The sequence below is a fragment of the Papio anubis genome, chromosome 20, assembly GCF_008728515.1.
Source record: "Papio anubis isolate 15944 chromosome 20, Panubis1.0, whole genome shotgun sequence".
Lineage (NCBI taxonomy): Eukaryota > Metazoa > Chordata > Mammalia > Primates > Cercopithecidae > Papio > Papio anubis.
Genome location: NC_044995.1, coordinates 1666041 through 1683221, shown reverse-complemented (window position 1 = coordinate 1683221; position 17181 = coordinate 1666041). Strand labels below are relative to the sequence as shown.

General features: G+C 45.0%; 1 protein-coding gene across 1 annotated transcript in view; it reads left to right on the top strand.

Annotated features, from left to right (window-relative positions):
• Positions 1 to 17181, top strand: part of ARHGAP35 (Rho GTPase activating protein 35) — a 149942-nt gene that overhangs the window by 59305 nt on the left and 73456 nt on the right. Inside the window, exon 2 of the mRNA XM_031659125.1 lies at positions 894 to 4762. Within this exon, the coding sequence (XP_031514985.1) occupies positions 1082 to 4762 (3681 nt within the window). The 5' untranslated portion in view covers positions 894 to 1081. The remainder of the gene's footprint in view (positions 1 to 893; positions 4763 to 17181) is intronic.

The window sequence follows — 17181 nt, the reverse complement described above, 5'->3', positions numbered from 1 at the left end:
GACTTTGTCTCAAAAAATAAAATAAAAATAAAGGTTGAATAATATTATATTGTATGTATATATCACATTTTCTTATCCGTCCATGAGTAGGTGGATACTTTGGGTTGCTTCTGTGTTTTGTTGTTGTTGTTGTTGTTGTTTTGAGACAGAGTCTCATTCTGTTGCCCAGACTAGAGTGCGGTAATGCGATCTCAGCTCACCGCAACCACCGCCTCCCAGGTTCAAGCGATTCTCCTGCCTCAGCCTCCCAAGTAACTGGGATTACCGTTACATGTCACCACACCCGGCTAATTTTTGTATTTTTAGTACAGATGGCGTTTCACCATGTTGCCCAGGCTGGTCTCGAACTCCTGACCTCAGGTGATCTGCCCACCTCGGCCTCCCAAAGTTCTGGGATTACAGGTGTGAGCTACCGTGCCCAGCGGAGGTTCCTGTTTTTTGCAATGGGTTTATAATTCATTACCATACTTAATATTTTGGTGCTCAAATTGTCCCAGACTTGGCCAGTGGGAACCCCTTCAGGCTGGCTTCTGTGTCCTTGTGAGATGCTCCATCGTTTTTTTTCTTGCATAAAAAGATGTTCCAGGCTCATCTTGTCCCTATCCTGCCCTAACCCTGGAATCAGCCCTTTTTCCAGGGAGCCCTCACACCCTTGTTTTAGCACTTAGCACACTGCTTACTTATGTTTTCCTCCATTGGACTAGATTGTACCTCTCTGAGGACACATAGATGTGAGTCTTATTTGCTCTTGTATCTTCACCCAGCACAAGGCCTGACACATGAGATGTTTACTAAATATTTGTTGAATAAAAAATTTTTACTGTAGTTAATTGATTAAAATTTGGTTCTAAAATTATGATGCTGATGGGTTTTCTCTTTTTTTCCCCATCTAGGAAGAAATGTTGGCTATTTGGCGATGAGAGGTGGTGAACAGTGACCATACTGGTATACAACACTATGGGACCTGGCATTTTTGCTGCATGTCCAGCCCACCCCCATTAATAATGTAGGAAGCCATCTGATCCATTGGAAACACTAATCTGATCTTGGAAGTGGCTGATCGTGGCAGGATGTGTCGACGATGATGATGGCAAGAAAGCAAGATGTCCGAATTCCCACCTACAACATCAGTGTGGTGGGATTATCTGGGACCGAGAAGGAAAAGGGCCAGTGTGGGATTGGAAAGTCTTGTTTGTGCAACCGCTTCGTGCGCCCGAGTGCTGACGAGTTTCACTTGGACCATACCTCCGTCCTCAGCACCAGTGACTTTGGAGGGCGAGTGGTCAATAATGACCACTTTCTCTACTGGGGAGAAGTTAGCCGCTCCCTGGAGGATTGTGTGGAATGTAAAATGCACATTGTGGAGCAGACTGAATTTATTGATGATCAGACTTTTCAACCTCATCGAAGCACGGCCCTGCAGCCCTATATCAAGAGAGCTGCTGCAACCAAGCTTGCATCAGCTGAAAAACTCATGTACTTTTGCACTGACCAGCTGGGGCTGGAGCAGGACTTTGAGCAGAAACAAATGCCAGATGGAAAGCTGCTGGTTGATGGTTTTCTTCTTGGTATCGATGTTAGCAGGGGCATGAACAGGAACTTTGATGACCAGCTCAAGTTTGTCTCTAATCTCTACAATCAGCTTGCAAAAACAAAAAAGCCCATAGTGGTGGTCCTGACTAAGTGTGACGAAGGTGTTGAGCGGTACATTAGAGATGCACATACTTTTGCCTTAAGCAAAAAGAACCTCCAGGTTGTGGAGACCTCAGCGAGATCCAATGTAAACGTGGACTTGGCTTTCAGCACCTTAGTGCAACTCATTGATAAAAGTCGGGGAAAGACAAAAATCATTCCTTATTTTGAAGCTCTCAAGCAGCAGAGTCAGCAGATAGCTACAGCGAAAGACAAGTATGAGTGGCTGGTGAGTCGCATTGTGAAAAACCACAATGAGAACTGGCTGAGTGTCAGCCGAAAGATGCAGGCATCTCCAGAATACCAGGACTATGTCTACCTGGAAGGGACTCAGAAAGCCAAGAAGCTGTTTCTACAGCACATCCACCGCCTCAAGCATGAGCATATCGAGCGTAGGAGAAAGCTATACCTGGCAGCCCTGCCATTAGCTTTTGAAGCTCTTATACCTAATCTAGATGAAATAGACCACCTAAGCTGCATAAAAGCCAAAAAGCTCTTAGAAACCAAGTCAGAATTCTTGAAGTGGTTTGTTGTGCTTGAAGAAACACCATGGGATGCCACCAACCACATTGACAACATGGAAAACGAACGGATTCCCTTTGATTTAATGGATACTGTCCCTGCAGAGCAGCTGTACGAGGCCCACTTAGAGAAGCTGAGGAATGAGAGGAAAAGAGTTGAGATGCGAAGGGCGTTTAAAGAAAACCTGGAGACCTCTCCTTTCATAACTCCCGGAAAGCCTTGGGAAGAGGCCCGTAGTTTTATTATGAATGAAGATTTCTACCAGTGGCTGGAAGAATCTGTATACATGGATATTTACGGCAAACACCAAAAGCAAATTATAGATAAAGCAAAGGAAGAATTTCAGGAGTTGCTTTTAGAATATTCAGAATTGTTTTATGAACTGGAGCTGGATGCTAAGCCCAGCAAGGAGAAGATGGGTGTTATTCAGGATGTTCTGGGAGAGGAACAGCGATTTAAAGCATTACAAAAGCTCCAAGCAGAGCGTGATGCCCTTATTCTGAAACACATTCATTTTGTGTACCACCCAACAAAGGAGACATGCCCCAGCTGCCCAACTTGTGTGGACGCTAAGATTGAGCACTTGATTAGTTCTCGGTTTATCCGGCCGTCTGACCGGAATCAGAAAAATTCACTCTCTGACCCTAACATTGATAGAATCAACTTGGTTATATTGGGCAAAGACGGCCTTGCCCGAGAGTTGGCCAATGAGATTCGAGCTCTTTGTACAAATGATGACAAGTATGTGATAGATGGTAAAATGTATGAGCTTTCCCTGAGGCCAATAGAGGGGAATGTCAGGCTTCCTGTGAACTCTTTCCAGACACCAACATTTCAGCCCCACGGCTGTCTTTGCCTTTACAATTCAAAGGAATCGCTATCCTATGTAGTGGAAAGTATAGAGAAGAGTAGAGAGTCCACGCTTGGCCGGCGGGATAATCATTTAGTCCATCTCCCCCTTACATTAATTTTGGTTAACAAGAGAGGAGACACCAGTGGAGAGACTCTGCATAGCTTAATACAGCAAGGTCAGCAAATTGCTAGCAAACTTCAGTGTGTCTTTCTCGACCCTGCTTCTGCTGGCATTGGTTACGGACGCAACATTAATGAAAAGCAAATCAGTCAAGTTTTGAAGGGACTCCTGGACTCTAAGCGTAACTTAAACCTGGTCAGTTCTACTGCTAGCATCAAAGATTTGGCTGATGTTGATCTGCGAATTGTTATGTGTCTGATGTGTGGAGATCCTTTTAGTGCAGATGACATACTTTTTCCTGTCCTTCAGTCCCAAACCTGTAAATCTTCCCATTGTGGAAGCAACAATTCTGTTTTACTTGAACTACCAATCGGACTGCACAAGAAGCGGATTGAACTGTCCATTCTTTCATACCATTCCTCCTTTAGCATCAGAAAGAGCCGGTTGGTTCATGGGTACATTGTTTTTTATTCAGCCAAACGTAAGGCCTCTTTGGCTATGTTACGTGCCTTTCTTTGTGAAGTGCAGGATATTATCCCTATTCAGCTCGTAGCACTCACTGATGGCGCTGTAGATGTCCTGGACAATGACTTAAGTCGGGAACAGCTGACTGAGGGGGAGGAGATTGCTCAAGAAATTGACGGAAGGTTCACAAGCATCCCCTGTAGCCAACCCCAGCATAAACTTGAGATCTTTCACCCGTTTTTTAAAGATGTGGTGGAAAAAAAGAACATAATCGAGGCTACTCATATGTACGATAATGCTGCCGAGGCCTGTAGCACCACCGAAGAGGTGTTTAACTCCCCCCGGGCAGGATCACCGCTCTGCAACTCAAACCTGCAGGATTCAGAAGAAGATATCGAGCCATCTTACAGCCTGTTTCGAGAAGACACATCACTGCCTTCTCTGTCCAAAGACCATTCTAAACTCTCTATGGAACTGGAGGGAAATGATGGGCTGTCTTTCATTATGAGCAATTTTGAGAGTAAACTGAACAACAAAGTACCTCCACCAGTCAAACCAAAGCCTCCTGTCCATTTTGAAATTACAAAGGGGGATTTATCTTATTTAGACCAAGGCCATAGGGATGGACAGAGGAAGTCTGTGTCTTCTAGCCCCTGGCTGCCTCAGGATGGGTTTGATCCTTCTGACTATGCTGAACCCATGGATGCTGTGGTGAAGCCAAGGAATGAAGAAGAAAACATATACTCCGTGCCCCATGACAGCACCCAAGGCAAAATCATCACCATTCGGAATATCAACAAAGCCCAGTCCAACGGCAGCGGGAATGGTTCTGACAGTGAAATGGACACCAGCTCTCTAGAGCGAGGGCGCAAGGTTTCCATCGTGAGCAAGCCAGTGCTGTACAGGACGAGATGCACCCGGCTGGGGCGATTTGCTAGTTACCGAACCAGCTTCAGCGTGGGGAGTGATGATGAGCTGGGGCCCATCCGGAAGAAAGAGGAGGATCAGGCATCCCAGGGTTATAAAGGGGACAATGCCGTCATTCCATACGAAACAGACGAAGACCCACGGAGGAGGAATATTCTTCGCAGCCTAAGGAGGAACACTAAGGTAAGACACCAGTTTAGGATTAGTCATAGTGTTTTGTACAGTGTCTTGGTGAGGGTTGATAGATGATGATTTTTCAAGGACAACCTATTCTGGTAAAAAAAACTGCCCTCTGTGTGTGTTTGACTTAGCATAAAAAGCAGTGCCTCAATTAACTACTACTACTATTGGCAGCTCTCAAGTAGTTAGGACTTTGGATAGATAGTCTGAGTTGTTGTTGCCTAAAACAATAGTTAATTAATTAGCAAAATGAGGAGATAATGCAGAACTTGTCAGCGCCTTGACAAGTGGCCAAGCACAGTGACAATACACTTGCTCTCTGCTCTCCCTTCACTAAAACACCGGAACTCAAAACTGCTTGCCGCAATCTGTCACTGCTAAACAACATTTCATCCGCACATCTCTTAAATGACCCTTTCCTCCCTTGCTGATTTGTAAAGGTTGCTGCATTTGAGTGAAAAATTGGATGATGATTTGCACACACACGTCAGTGACGAGTCTTTGAGTATATAAATGAAAAAAGAGAATCTTGCCACTGAGAGTTATAAACCTGTCCTGTATTTGTTAAATTGGAATACCATCCGGCTCTATTATTTTATCTTCAGGGGAGTTGCTGCTGCTATCAGTTAGAAACTCAGATTTTATTTAGGGATCACAAATAGGGCAGTGAGGGAAAAGAAAAAGTTAACTGTATACGTTATAAACATTGAGCCTACTCGTCATATGTAGAGGCAGGATCAAATGAAGTCTCTCTCTCTCTTTTTTTTTTTTTTTGGAGGGGGGGATGGAGTCTCGCTTAGTCACCCAGACTGGAGTGCAGTGGTGTGATCTCCGCTCACTGCAAGCTCCACCTTCTGGGTTCACGCCATTCTCCTGCCTCAGCCTCCTGAGTAGCTGGGATTACAGGCGCCCACCACCATGTCCAGCTAATTTTTTTATTTTATTTTATTTTTTAGTAGAGACAGGGTTTCACCGTGTTAGCCAGGATGGTCTCCATCTCCTGACCTCATGATCCTCCCGCCTTGGCCTCCCAAAGTGCTGGGACTACAGGCATGAGCCACTGCGCCTGGCTGCAGATGGTCTCTTATCCTGCTAGAATTGTAGTTTGTAGTCTGCAGGGCAGAGAGCTGTAAGCAGTACTTTGTCCCCTTCGGTTTAGGCTTTGAGAAAGAAAAAGCGTTTCTCAACTTTTTTTTTTTTTTCCATTTGGAGTAGGGAGAAATACTTTTCCTCCCCACCCCCAAATGCCAAGGCTGATTTAGAAATACTGAAATAAGACTCTATAGGCCAGACGCAGCACGGTGGCTCACGCCTGTAATCCCAGCACTTTTGGAGGCCAAGGCAGGTGGATCTCTTGAGGTCAGGAGTGAGACCAGCCTGGCCAACGTGGTGAAACCCTGTACTAAAAAAGTACAAAAATTAGCCGGGCATGGTGGCAGGCACTTGTAGTCCCAGCTACTCAGGAGGCTGAGGCAGGAGAATCGTGTGAACCTAGGAGGCAGAGGTTGCAGTGAGCCAAGATCATGCGACTGTATTCCAGCCTGGGCAACAGAGGGAGACTCTGTCTCAAAAAAAAAAAAAAAGAGAAAGAAAAAAGAAAAAACAATAAAAGAAAAAAGAAAAAACAATATGTGTGTGTGTGTGTGTATATATATATATATATATATATATACACTCTTTATTTTTTCAGAAAAAGACATTTTGGTGAGATACCACAACAGAACTGTGTTATATAATAATCCTTGACCAGCAGATTATGATATATAGAAGGATTTCTTCATGTTAAAGCTTTCGCTACTCTCCCTCCCATGAAAGAACAGAGAACAGAATTACTTGTCCAAAAGTATTGCAGGGACCTTTGGAAAGAAAGATTGCCAGAAACTTTTATTATTACAAATCCTACCAAATCAGAAGGTTCTAGAATCCAGGCTGTCTTGAGAGCTGACAATCCTGACAACTCTTTGTAAAATATAATACAGAGGCCAGTTTGGCAGCCCTGCGGGCCCCGAGAGATGGGGGAACAGGGTGCCATCACCCTCCCAAGGAAATTGCATCCCCTTTGTGCTACATCACATAGTAGAGAGTGTTCCTGCATTACTGCTGTCCAGGAGCTTCCAGAGTTTTCTCACCTGTGCTGTGTGAGAAAGGGCAGAGTGGTTCGGTTCCCCTCCCCACCTGTGCTGACCATTAATAAATGCCATAGGCATCCTCCTGTTTGATTTTCCTTTGCCTGGCTTTTCTACGTGGAGTCCTTCATCTGCCTCCAGTGTTTTCTCCTCCAAAGGTTGGTAGGAGGCCAACCTGTGGAAAGCATTGCTTAGTTAGGAAGCCAGAAAACAGCCTGACTTGCCTCCAGTATTTTCCGAGAGCTCACCTATTTAATGATACTGGAATCCAAACATTTTGAACATTTCTTCTCTTCCTCCTCCTCTCCCAATGAAGACTGTTGCCAGAACAGCTTAAAAATGCTGACAGTCTTCTAATTTGTGGGGGTGTTTGCACACCTGGAAATTAGGAAGGTGGCATAATAGCATACTGAATTATAACTATGTTCTGACTTCTACCTACATTTTTAATATTTACTGAAAATGATGCTTTAAAAACACATTCCCATGCAAGCCAGGCTTTAAAGAACACATACTGTAGTGGAGGCTGAGCAGAAAACAACTGGTCACAGTGCGCCTCTGAGATAGCTGTGTTCATGCTGGTAATGAGCACTTCCTAACCTGAGACTTCCTTCCCCGGGTTGTTGGGTCAGCGTGCAAGAAGTGGACAGCTTCCGGTCTATCTTTAGCTATGTGGGCCACACCTCTTCAAGTCAAATAAAAATGATACTTCTGGCCCAAGAGCAATAGCGTGCCAGAAGTCAGTTATGGAGTATCCTTTGGAAAGAGTGACTAGAAGGTGAAATTTTCTTTTCCTGCCTTGGAAAATGGTGCTTCGAAATGAGGGTAGTTGCTTTATCGTCCCAGTGCAGAGATGAGCAAATCCTTTGCCGCTAGACCAAACCTCCTATTAAAATTGCTGCAGTTCAGAACATAGACTGGCACTTGTTTTACTGGAAAAGCAAGATACCGTCAGGGCAGAGAAGGCCAAAACAACCCCTATGTGGGGGATTTGGCCTTTGATTTTTATTGGCATGACAAAGCAATACAATATTTATTTGAAGGGAGGGGGCAGCCAGGCACTAGGATTTCAGTTGGTAATGGAAAATACACTCAGTACCTCCTGTGTGCCAGGCACCATGGGGAAATGGCACAGACCCTTCTTGCCCAGACCTTAGTACCCAGTTGAGGCAGCAAGACCTACACAGTCACTGAAAATAGGTGGCCTGCCCAGGGAAGGCTGTGTGTAGACATGTCGGGATAGTTATGTTAGAGTAGGGTGTAGTGATTAGGAGCTAAAGCTCTGGGAATCTGGGCTACAGTCAACTCCAGCTCCTTCACTTCCTTACTTGGACTTTGAGCACGTGAGTCACCTCTCCACATTCTTTTTTTTTTTTTTTGAGACGGAGTCTCGCTCTGTAGCCCGGGCTGGAGTGCAGTGGCCGGATCTCAGCAGCTCACTGCAAGCTCCGCCTCCCAGGTTTACACCATTCTCCTGCCTCAGCCTCCCGAGTAGCTGGGACTACAGGCGCCCGCCACCTCGCCTGGCTAGTTTTTTGTATTTTTTTAGTAGGGACGGGGTTTCACGGTGTTCGCCAGGATGGTCTCGATCTCCTGACCTCGTGATCCGCCCGTCTCGGCCTCCCAAAGTGCTGGGATTACAGGCTTGAGCCACCGCGCCCGGCCCTCTCCACATTCTTTTTGCAAAAGAGGGAGCACCTTCCTGATCAGGTTGTGAGAAATGAACGCTGGGCGTAGTGCATGCTGGATAAATGTCAGCTGTCTTCATTTAACTAGACCCCAGAGAATGAGTGGAACTAAAGCAGTCATGTGAGGTAAGGAAGGACTTGAAGGTAGAAATATGCATATTGTATTCCGAGAAAGGAGAAAACTTGTCTGGTCTAGCTGAGGGCTTGAGGGACCAACATTATCCATCCCCTCTTGTGGAAGTTTTAACTCCATGAATTACTGAGCTGCTTTCTTGGTACTTACCCTAGCAACCGCCCTAACAACAACAACAAAAAAGCTATGCTCTGGGTACCAATGTGATACAGAAAAAAATCACTCAGTGCCCTTGGCTGATTTGCTAGATTAGGTCTTTACTGTAAAACTGCAGTTGGAGTGAGGGAATCGCTTTCATTTCTCCTCATGAAAGTGCAGACTGTAAAGCTGACTCTCATTCTGGGTGCTTTTCCCAGCTGAACAATTTAGCAACCCACCCTCATAGTGGGAGCCTTCCGCACTCAGCTGAATGAAATTGAAAATCTACGATTGCACTTCAGTAGGGTCCATGAATAGTGGCTTTGTCTGTAAAGAGTTGTTGTTGCACATGGTCTCTGTCTCCCAGTGCCATGCGTTTGCAAAGACGAGATCAGGATCGGCAGGGTCTTATTTTAAAGCCAAAAAACAGGCTGGGGAGCCTTGTTCCACAAAGTACGCCTTTTGGTCATGCTGAAATGGCTGCATTTGGTGTGTTTGACCGTGGATTTAAAGAGAAGACATTATTGGCTATTTACCCTTCTATCTGATGTGTTCTTATTTTGGTGCTTAAAAAAAAAAAAAAGACAAAACAGAATGATAAAGAAAATCTTTCACTCACTGCAGCAACCACATGACAAGACAACCTATTGAAAAGCTAACCAATTCAATCATGCATTGTTTGGTCTATAAGGCACCAAGTAACCAGTTTGACAGTTTGTGTCCTCCCCTGGTGAATTGGCTTATTTCATTGGATTCAGTGAATTGGCTGGTTGTTGTGGCTTTGTGTGGACACAGCTCTCATTTTGTGAGGCCTAGAATGGAGTTAAAGTTTCTAGTGTGAATAAAAACCAGCTGGGGAATTGGACTGCTTGCTCCCCTGGGAGGGATGTTGCATTTTGACAGACAAGCTGAATGCGATGAAGTATGAGCTCTTTGTAACCTACCTAGGAAAGACTCCCAGTGTGTGCTTCAGGAATGGTTAGTCCTACTCAATGAGCTTTGAGACCAAATACACACCTTGGTTTTAAAAATGGGGTGGGCACACTGACTTGACCTTGGATTTTCTGTTTCCTGAAAAAATTTTGTCTTTTAAACGAGGTACTTTTTTCTCCAGAGCACAAGTTCAGTCATTCTTTTAGGAAGGAGACATGCAATTCGGTGCGTGGGCATTTAGTGAGCACTTGTTTTATGCCCAACATTGTGCTGAGTGTCCTAGGTGTGGCAGTGATGTTAATCCAGCTTACAGTCTTGGGGATGTTGGGTTTTAAACATGTACTTGCATGCGTTTTGAATATTACCAAAGGGAAGGTACGGGATACTAAGGAATTGTGTAACAAGGAAGTTTAACCTAAACTGCGGTGTCAGGAAAGCTCCCCAAGGAAATGATATTTAAGGCTGAGACTTTTGAAGCGTGAGGCAGACAAAGTCAGTGAGGATGGAAGCTTCGTGGAGCTGAAAGAACTTGATGTGTTCAAAGAGTTGAAAGAAGCTTAGCGTGGCTGTTCTGGAGAGCTGAGGGGGACCCAGGCCAAACGATAGAGGGCTGTGGCTACCACGTGAAGAGTTTTGTGTTTTTGTGCATTTATTGAATACCTGCTGTGTGTCAGGTACGTATCAGGCATTTTCACATGAATTTTTTATTTATTCCTCCTCCCAGTCTTAATGAGGTGATGTTTTTCCTCCTTGATTTTGAGGTGAGGTAACTAAGGCTCAGAGAGGTTAAACCTTGCCCAAGTAAATGTAGCCACTGAGTGGAAGAGCTGAGATTCTGAACCCTGGTGTTCTGACTTCCACTTCCTGTGATTTTCATCATCCAGTCTGCAGAAAAGTTGCTAATATTCAACAGTCAGGTGCCTATATTTAGACCACTCAATCAGTCCAGTTGATTTGTTCATTCCAACAAAAGATCTTTGATTATCTGAAAAAATCCATTTCTCCTCACTGCCCCCCAGAACAGCACAGTGCTGTTTGTTTCTAGCTTCAAAGCCTAGTTGAGTAGAGGACAAAAAAGGCATGGAGACATTGAAATAGCAACTGGAACTTTGAGAAGTTGTTTCTCACTGGTGTCACTCGATTCTCAGTTTATTTTAAGCCTGAAGAACTTCTGTAGTGTGTTTTTGGTGATAAAAATAGACTATCTTTAACTATCTGCCTTAGCTTACAGCACACCTGTTCTTAAAAAAAAAAAAAAAATGACGATAGGCAACCCAAATCTCTTTTTAAAAGAACTGGGAATTGTGTTGATGCCTCACTGAGCCAACTTGGTCTCCTCCACCACCTGGTGATACTGAAATACCTTTGTAGGGACTCAAATTATTCCAGCTCTAGTTGGGAATCACCTTTGCTTATAAGGCAAAGGCCTTCCAAATGGATTTTTACAGCATTTGAGGCAAGCGATAAAAACTGACTCATAGCACTGAAAAGTCCAAATTCAGTGTGTGTTGAACTTCAGGCAGGTGTTCATGAAAATGTACCTGGAACTAGTGGGCCCTCCTCACTGGCTCCCAATCACACTGGCCATGAGCTGTCTTCTCAGGGGTGGACCCACGGTTGCCAGACTTTATGCCTTTATAGAGCAAAAAGCTATGGTCTGGGCTGGGTGCAGTGGGTCACACCTGTAATCCCAGCACTTTGGGAGGCTGAGGCAGGCACATCACTTGAGGTCAGGAGTTCGAGACCAGCCTGGCCAACATGGCAAAACCCTGTCTCTACAAAAAAATACAAAAATTAGCCAGGTGTGGTGGCGGATGCCTATGATCCCAGCTACTCAGGAGGCTGAGGCAGGAGAATCAAGTGAACCCAGGAGGCGGAGGTTGCAGTGAGCCGGGATCATGCCACTGCACTCCAGCCTGGGCAATAGAGGGAGACTGTCTCAAAAAAAAAAAAAAAAGGCTATGGTTTGGATTTAGTTAGCTCCTGCAATAGGATGACATGCCTCCATTTCTTTTCCCATTATTTAAGAGGATTAGGGATGGCAGGAAGGCCAGGACTTTGTGGTCCTTCCTGTTCATCCCTAAATAAAGATGCTCCACGATGGTGAGTGACTGAGTCATAGTATTAACTGCCAGCTTGAAGGAGACCATATCTAAGCATTTTTGCTTTAATAATAGATTTTATCAGCAAGAATACATCTGCCTTCAGGTTTTCTTTTAAACTTGGGCGTGGAATTTTTCAGAGCCAGAAGGGGGAGCACCGGTTAACCAAGAATACATTTGGAGCATAAACAAATAACTTAATTGAAAAGGTCCTTTTGGAACTCTTTTGGAAATAGAAGAGAATAATTGCCAATCAGAAAGGCATGATGTTGAATATTGAATGCAAGAAAGTGGTTTAGGGAACAGCTGTAGTAATGCCACTTACGGAATCTTTCCGATTTTCTAAGACTCTACTGGTTACAGTTAGTCCACAGTGTGCCACCATACAACTTGGCAAGCCATGAGTGTGACCCTCTGGGGCTCTGTGTATTGATTTCACTCTCATCCTTATTCAGATGGCACTGTCCCTGTTCCAGACTGCATTCCGTATATGGTGTTACCCTGTTACTCTTTTTTTTTTAACATAAAACATTAATGCCGGGTGCAGTGGCTCACACCTGTAATCCCAGCACTTTGGGAGGTCGAGGTGGGCAGATCACCTGAGGTTGGGAGTTCGAGACCAGCCTGACAAACATGGAGAAACACCATCTCTACTGAAAGTACAAAATTAGCCAGGCTTGGTGGCACATGCCTGTAATCCCAGCTACTCAGGAGGCTGAGGCAGAAGAATCACTTGAACCTGGGAGGTGGAGTTTACAGTGAACTGAGACCGCACCATTGCACTCCAGCCTGGGCAACAAGAGCGAAACTCTGTCTCCAAAAAAAAAAAAAATTTTTTTTAAAGTTTGGGTCTCACTATGTTCCGGGCTGGTCTCAAAATTCTTGGCCTTAAGCAGTCCTCCCACCTGGGCTTCCCAAAGTGTTGGGATTACAGGCATGAGTCACTGTACCTGGCTGGTGTTAACTGTTTTTAAAAAAGGCCAGACGTGGTGGCTCACACCTGTAATCCCAATACTTTGGGAGGCCGAGTTTGGCAGATTGCTTGAGCCCAGGTGTTTGAAACTAGCTTGGGCAACATGGGAAAACCCTGTCTCTACAAAAAATTATCTGGGTGTAGTGGCACACGCCTGTAGTCCCAGCTAGTTGGGAGGCTGAGGTGGGAGATTCACCTGAGCCCAGCGAGGTCGAGGCTGCAGTAAGCCGTGATTACACCACTGCGCTCCAGCCTGGGCAACACAGTGACACGCTGTCTCAAAAAACCCACCAGAAAACCCAATACTGATGCCTGGTTCCCCACCACCCCACCCTGCTTCCACTCCAATTAAATCAAAATCTCTAGGACTGTTGTCTAGGCACTTAAAAAAAAAAGACCAAAGAAAGGCAGTGAATCCAACAGGCTGGGTTCTGTTTTGTATTTCCTTTAATAGATATGTTACCAGGCATTTAAAAGGTTTAAAAGGCTATACTCGATAGTACAACTCTAGTGACCATATTTTCTGACTCTAAAATCTAGATAAGTAACTTTACATATATAAGGTTGTTTATGGAGACCAAAAGAGAATATTTGAAGTTGACAGTGTAGGGTCAGTAAGTAGCCCTCCCTGCTGTTCCCACAGAAGATAGAATGTTCTTACCTTTTTCCATTGTCACATAGCTGGTACTTGCTCCTGTGGTACCTAGATCAGCTTTGTTTATTGTGGATATGTCTTCTGTTACCAAATAGATAGAAGTTCATTGAGGGCGGGAGACGACTTTGGTCCTAGTATTAGCTCTGCTGCTAGTTTGTTATGTGGCCTTGAGTAATTCATAAATTCATTAAAAAAAAAAAAAAAAGACTCTTGCCTTCTAGGAACTTAGCCCAGTAGAATATTTGTTGTATGTGTACATAAATAACCATACCTTATTCAGTGCCTACAGAAGGAATTAGGACTTCATCTGGCAGTTTTTAAAAGGCTTGTGATATAGTACTGCCAAAGTATGAACAAGGCCTTCTAAGCCTCACCTCCTCACACGCTAGTGTGGCAGCACGGTGTAAGGAGAAAAGAGAATCTGTACCATAGAGATAGTTCGCGTCTCAGCTAAATTTGAGAAAATAGAAAGGAACATTGGCCCAGTACATTATTGGAAACTGTTTTTGTTCAGCAAATATATTGAGTGCCCACTGCACGTCAGGCCCTGGAACCCAACCATCTTCCCAGCTGATAGAAGGCCCTTCTTCTGGCTCTTACCTATCCCTTGGCTTCCATTCTACTCTTTTTCTTGCCCCAGTGGACTTGGACAGGGTCTGTGGACTGAGCTTACAGCCGAGTGGGGAGCAGAGGCAGTGACAGATGCAGCTTCCTGCTCTGCCACAGTCGGGAGTTTCCTCTTTATGCCCTTGTGTCTGAAAAGCTGAGAGACCAGAGGTAGTTTCCAGGCACCATTTCTCCCCAGTGCACCACAGGCATAAACTATTATTTATAAACTTTGCTGTGGTTAGTATCAAGACCAAAAATCAGGTGTGTTTTTAAGCAAACTATGAGGTACAAAGCAATGGACTATGTTGTTCATTTTTTTAATCGATCTAAAAGGCCAAGGTTAAAGTGTTTCAGGCTGGCCCAGTCCTTTGTGTATGGCAGTGGCATTTCATCTTGGAGGAGATAGATCATGCAGGGGAAAGAGCATGGAACTTTGACGTTCAAAGATCACAGCACACTAAGTGCTGGCTCTGAATCTCCATGAGTCTCTGTTTTCTCAACTGTAAAATGGGTCTAAATGACCCTTACCTTGCAGAGTGGTCGTGAGGTTTTGAATAAGTATGCAGAGCAACTACCACCATGCCCAGCCACTCCTAAGGAATCTCTCTTCCATTTTGACCCAGGTGGACTCTAAACTTAGAGGTGGCCGGTCATGGCGGCTCACACCTATAATCCCAGCACTTTGGGAGGCCGAGGCAGGTGGATCACTGGAAGTCAGGAGTTCAAGAACAGCCTGGCCAACATGGTGAAACCCCGTCTTTACTAAAAATACAAAAACTTGCTGGGCATGGTGGCTCACGCCTGTAATCGCAGCTACTCAGGAGGCTGAGGCAGGAGAATGGCTTGTTCTGGGGAGGCGGAGGTTGCAGTGAACCACGACTGCACTCCAACTTGGGCAACAGAGTGAGACTCCATTTCAATAAAAAGTAATAAATAAATAAATAAACTTAGAGGCACACACGTGGAGATTGTTCTCAGGGATTGACTTTCTCTGGCCAGATGCTTTTTTCAGTTCGGCCTGCTAATAGGTAAGTGTCTCCAAGAAGGTGGATGTTAGGTATTGTCACTTTCTCCTTTTCAAGGACCTGCTGCTGAAAGTGCACCCAATAACTCCCTAAAGAGTGACACACGTCTGACTGGGGTCATGAGATATCTGGCAGACCGCTCAGGAGAATGCCACTTCCATCAGAAATATGTCCAGTAACCCTTCAGATGCCTGAAGTGTTGGTTCTGTCAGCAATCTGGCCCAGCTCTTGGCATGCACCCCAAACTCTGATTTTCTTACTAGGAAGGTTTAGAATTCGTTTTGCAAGAGTTCCAATTTTGTGACACCCTAGAGAGCCTTCAGTTATCTCAAGGAGGCATTTTGAAATTCTGTAAACCAGAGTTTAAGTCTTAAAAAAGAGGGAGTGAGATTGAATCCACGTCACTCAGCAAGGAGGTGGGGTGATGCTACTGCAAAAGCTTACCCTCCACATCCACTGTTGTAAATGGAAGGATTGAACTAAATCTTGGACTCTTTGAGGTGAAAGAGATAGGAGCAGTTGTCTCAGTTAGCCTTCCGTCTCTCTTATCACTCCCAACATGACCCTTTGGAGCCGTACAAAAGAAGCCTGCTCCATAGTCAATAGGTAGCTCTATAGCTATTCGAAAATAGCTATCAGAGTGCCCCATTCTTCTCTTTGCCGACTTAAAGTTCCCTGGTATTTTGTATGAGTGGATCTTTATTACCTTTAGAAACCTTTGGAAGTCCTCCAGATAATCAGTGATCAATGTGCCTCCCTTTTTTTTTTTTTTTTTTTTTTTGGAGACAGGGTCTTCTGCTGTCACCCAGGCTGGAGTGCAGTGGTGCAACTTTGACTCACTGCAGCCTCCACCTCAGCTCAAGCCATCCTCCCACTGAAGCCTCTCAAGTTGCTGGGACTACAGGCGTGTGTCACCACACCCAGATAATTTTTTAAATATTTTTTGTAGAGATGGGGTTTCACCATGTTGACCAGACTGGTCTCAAACTCAGGCCTCAAGTGATCCGCCCGCCTCAGCCTCCCAAAGTGCTAGAATTACAGGCATGAGCCACTGAGCCCAGCTAGTGTGCTTTTTGTTTTGTTTTGTTTTTTGAGACGAGTCTCGCTCTGTTGCCCAGGCTGGAGTGCAGTGGCACGATCTCGGCTCACTGCAAGCTCCACCTCCGGGGTTCACACCATTCTCCTGCCTCAGCCTCCCGAGTAGCTGGGACTACAGGCGCCCGCCACCACGCCAGGCTAATTTTTTTTTTTTTTTTTTTTTGTAGAGACGGGGTTTCACTGTGTTAGCCAGGATAGTCTCGATTTCCTGACCTCGTGAACCGCCCGCCTCGGCCTCCCAAAGTGCTGGGATTACAGATGTGAGCCACCATGCGTGGCTGCTAGTGTGCTTTTATTCACTTAGTCATCCATTTATTTATTCCCTCCATCCCAATAATTTTCACTAGATTATAAGCCGTGGTCGTTAAAAGCACAGGTTTTGCAGTCATGCAGACCTGACTTTGTCAAGTTACTGACTTTTTCTAGGAGCTGGCCTCTATAAAATGGAGTTTTTAACACCCACACCCACAAATCTTTTGTGACTCTGGAGTGCTTATAAAGAATTTATGCTGGCTGGGTGCAGTGGCTCATGCCTGTAATCCCAGCACTTTGGGAGTCCAAAGCAGGAGGGTCCCTTGAGCCCAGGAAGCCATGGTTGTAGGGAGCTATGACTGTGCCACTTTACCCCAGCCTGGATGGGCAGATTGCTTGAGCTCAGGAGTTCAAGACCAGCCTGGGCAACATGGTGAAGCCCCATCTCTATCAAAAATACAAAAACAATTAGCTGGGCATGGTAGTGCACGCCTATAGTCCCAGCTACCTGGGAAGCTGAGATGGGAGGATCGCCTGAGCCCAGGAGGTCAAGGCTGTAGTGAGCTGAGCAAGACCCTATCTAAAAAAGAACTTATGCTAGGTTCTGGTACACAGAAAGTACTCAGTTGATGAAGGCTAAATGTCCTGGGTAAGTTAGATTGTTAGAACACACCGGCATCATCTTGTTCC